The following is a 4,176-nucleotide window of genomic DNA, read 5'->3' on the forward strand; positions in this document are numbered from 1 at the left end:
CAGAGAGTCACCTGAAGAACTCATGCCACCAGTGCTGCCCAGAGAGTCACCTGAAGAACTCATGCCTCTGGAGAAAAATACAACAAAGATATAGGAAACCTCCATAGGGAAAATTTTTTTTTAATTTTTGAAAAAATATAAAGACTGGGGATGTAGATCAGGCCTGGCATACACAATGTGCTGGGTTCTGTTCCTAGCAATACATGCATGCACACACAGTTGGAGGGTGGGGAGGGGAGACAGAGAAACAGAGAGGAGAGAGGGAGAGGAGAGGAGAGAGAGAGAAAGAGAGAGAGAGGGAGAGAGAGAGAGAGGAGAGAGAGAAAAAGGGAGAGAAGAGGAGAGAAGGAGAGGGAAAGAGAAGAGAGAGAAAATAAAGAGGGGGAATAAGGGGAGGGAGAGAGAGGAGAAGAGAGAAAAGGGAGAGGGGGAGAGAGACAATGAAGAGAGGGAGGGGAGAAGGAGAGAGAGGGAGGAGGGGAGAGGAAGAGAGAAGAGAGAAAAAATGAAGAGAGAGAGAAGAGAAGGAGAAATGGGGAAGGAGGAGGGAAAGAGGAGAGAAGAGAGGGAGAGAGAGAGAAGGAGAGCGAGATCTTTAAGTTCCAGATGAGAGGGTAAAGGGACAGCAAATCGGGAAGCAGGACCTGCCCTGTAGGGCAGGGCTAGGAGGTGGTTGGGTTTCAGCCTGGCTTTCCTTACAGCCATCTCAGAGCCTCTTTCCCTTTCTTCTCCTCCCGGCAGAGTTTGGGCAAACCAAACCACCCTCAGCCAGGACTTACTACCCATCCGGCCAACACCATGACACCTGTGTTGCCTTTCCAGCTCCTGCTGGTGATCAGCCTAGCACCACAGCCGGTGCCTGGAAGCCCCAAGCAATACTTTCTGAGTAGGTGTTGGGTCTGGGCTCGAGGGGAGGGATGGGGTTAGCTCCTGTGGAGAAGAGATTATCTCAGGGGACAACTCTAGAGAATTTCACAGTGAAGAGAATAATGCCACATCCAAGGATCCGGAGGTTATAGTCAGAGAACTCTAGGTTAGAGTCTCTGTCCTGTTTGCTTATTATATGGCTCCAAACTCTCTGAAAACGGGGGGAGGGGTTGTTTTTTTTTTTTCAAATGTGACGTTATAATGCAAATAATGATATTGAGATAAGAAAAAAGAGAAACGAGCTGATGAGTTCAGGCTTGGAGCTCTCTTACTAGACCGTGGCACACATCCCACTAAGTATTAGTCACAGTAAATGTTGTCAGCCTCATCCTCCTGGTCAAGTTTGCTGTCCCCAGGTCCATCATGGAGGAAGCCCTGGTCCCACTCTTCGAGCATTAAGACAGACAGGAAAATAAAAATTTTCTTGATAGAAATCAAGATTTCATCTGCATAGCGTTGGCCTCAGAGGATATGTGGGGAGGAGGGAAAGGGGGACTGTGCACTTTATTTTATGCTTGGTAAAATGTAGAGGCACTGCACAACTACCAGTAGCTAGCCTAGCATCCACTAGAGACTCTCATTGGCCACTAATGCCCCACTAATGACAGGGGCAGGGATGCCTAACGTGGGCCAATAGGCAATAGGAAGAGAGCTGTTTTGTGTGCATTCTTCTATATTTGGGGCTCAGTCAGAGGATATGACTGATAGCTCATGTTCCTGTGGAGGCTGAGTTCTGTTTGCAGAGCTTCTGAGAGGAAAAGTGGAAGCTAGGTATTGGCATTCCATTCTGAAATTTCCACCCTCCACAAAAAAAAAAAAAAATCCACCCTGAACAGTTAAGGGGATCCCAGCTTCCAACCCAGCTCTTGCAGTTTGTTGGGTTTGTTGTTGGGCTATACTTCTGTCTAGGCTTCTTTAAAAAAAAAAAAATATATATATATATATATATATATATATATATATAAAATTTGTTTAATGTTTATAAGTACACTATAGCTGTCTCCAGACACCCCAGAAGAGGGCATCAGATCAGATCCCATTACAGGTGGTGTTGAGCCACCATATGGTTGCTGGGAATTTGAACTCAGGACCTCTGGAAGAGCAGTCAGTGCTCTTGACCAGTGAGCCATCTCTCCAGCCCGTTTAGTGTCCGGTTGACTCTAGGATAAATTTAAATTAATATAAATTAGATGACCAATACCTGTTTTTTAACTTACCACACACACACACACACACACACACACACACACACACATACACACACTCACACCCTTGAAACAGACCCTACCAGGGTCTATGGGGACTCAGTATCTGATCCGTAAGGATTATGCATAGACAGTGAGGCCAAGGTTCCACCTAATGGTCTCAGATCTGACATCCAGCCCTTGTTCACTGAACAGAAGAACCCCAAGGAAGATGGGCGCTAGGGGCAAAACCTATTCCCGTTCCTGGAGAGCAGTGGGGGGACGAGGCTGCTGCTGCCTGTTCTTTGAACCACCCTCTTACCACTCCATTTCAGAGTATGTCCTGGAACCTCCACCCTGCAGATCAGAGCCCGAAGCCTGCACCACATTCTGTACACAGCAGGAGGAATGCCCTGAGAACCTTCAATGCTGTTCTGCTTTCTGTGGGATAGTGTGTACCTCAAACCAAGCCCCAGTACTAGAGGTCTCCTGAGGGTCTCCTCTCCCAGCCCTGGCACCAGAGCTGCTGGCAGAGGCCAACAGCAGAGCCTCTTGGCTGTGACTGTCCTTTTCTTCATCTTGCTGGTTTTGCCATATTGCCAACCTCGTCTCTGCCTTTACCAAGAATGATTTCCACAGAACTCCTAATTAAAAGGGCATCCTCACATATCATAATCCTTCTCCCTCTACCACCGTAGCTAGGAATCTCTATGCACATACTCATAGTTGCCTCTGTCTCTATTCTGGGACCTTCCTGGCCCCAGAGCCTACCTTTATCCCAGCATCTGCCTGGAATGGTGTATCTGGTCACACAAAGCAAGTTTGTTCTCTTTCTGCTTGTTCTCCTTTGTCCCGTGACATTCTCAAGTTCAGGAGAGCTGGGGCTGATTGCCTAGGCATGAGCCTTAGCTCTGAATCTTCCGTAGGGAATGGTTCTGGGACAGAGAGAAGGATCTAGGACGCGGAGGAGACGCTGCTGCTCCTCATGTACAGGCACGTCTGTGGCCTTCCTTTAAGACGACAGTCCCCCTATTCCTTCCTCCCTTCCTTCCTCCCTTCCTTTCTTTTTTCTTTTTCTTTTTTTGATAATTCTGCTTGTCCATGTCTCACAAGATACAAATGAAGTCTAGACCAAAGATCCACAGCCAGAATTTTAGCTGCTGAGTTTCTTGAGGAAAGATTGAAATGCCTTGTTCTTTGCTGTGCACCATGCCCTGCCCAAATGTCCAACTGTGTAGACTACATACAGAGGGATGGTATATATCTGAACGCACTCTCTCTCTCCCTCCCTCCCTCTCTCTCTCCCTCCCCCTCTCTCTTTCTCCCTTTTCATCTCTCTCAGTCTCTCCCTCTCCCCTCTCCCTCTCCTCTTCTTCTCTCTCTCTCTCTCTCTCTCTCTCTCTCTCTCTGAATCAGCTTGCTCATCATTAAGACAAGAATAAACATGAGGCTAAAATAAAAACTGCAAACGGACTGAAACAGTCTCTTGCCTTGTTAATTTCCATTCATTTAACTGGTCCCTTGACCAGTTCTGTCTGAAAAGACTAGCCCATGCGATTGAATGCCACATCTTTGAACATGCCGCGTTTTGATAAAACACAAAGGCACAAAAAGCTGACAGTGGCGACATCCAGCTCCCCCTTCTCAGCTTCATGGTCTACTTTCAAGTGGAATTAACAAAAAGTAGGAATTACACCTTCGAGAACGAATGGGTACCCAACCTAGTATAAAATATTTTCTTCTACAGATTCCAGAGCTTAAGACCATCAAGGCATGCTCCCAAGTGCATTGCCTATGTGTAAGGTTCCCCTGGTCCCTTGTATGAGACCTCCTCTTCCTCTTCCAGCCTCCTCCAAAAGCAACTGCATTCTCCCAAAGCCAGAATGGCCTTCTTCGTGGTCAGATTGCCTGGTTCTTCATTTTTTCACTTCACCAGTCAGTCTTTGAACTCATTCCCTGGGGGGGTAGAGTATGGTCTACAAGACAGAGAAGCAGAGTCACGTCCTAAGGGGAGTGCAGGACACTAAGACCTGAGGCTCTGCTAAGGAACAGGCTGTTCTGTCCT

General features: G+C 47.2%; 1 protein-coding gene across 1 annotated transcript; it reads left to right on the forward strand.

The window, feature by feature from the left end:
* The first annotated feature begins 747 nt into the window (after positions 1 to 747).
* Wfdc13 (WAP four-disulfide core domain 13) lies at positions 748 to 2,604 on the forward strand. Its single transcript, XM_031373761.1, has 2 exons — positions 748 to 886; positions 2,447 to 2,604. Exons 1-2 carry the CDS (start codon positions 799 to 801, stop codon positions 2,602 to 2,604), a joined length of 246 nt encoding a protein of 81 aa, XP_031229621.1. The 5' UTR covers positions 748 to 798.
* Positions 2,605 to 4,176: the final 1,572 nt, after the last annotated feature.

This window comes from Mastomys coucha, unplaced genomic scaffold, assembly GCF_008632895.1.
Source record: "Mastomys coucha isolate ucsf_1 unplaced genomic scaffold, UCSF_Mcou_1 pScaffold15, whole genome shotgun sequence".
NCBI lineage: Eukaryota > Metazoa > Chordata > Mammalia > Rodentia > Muridae > Mastomys > Mastomys coucha.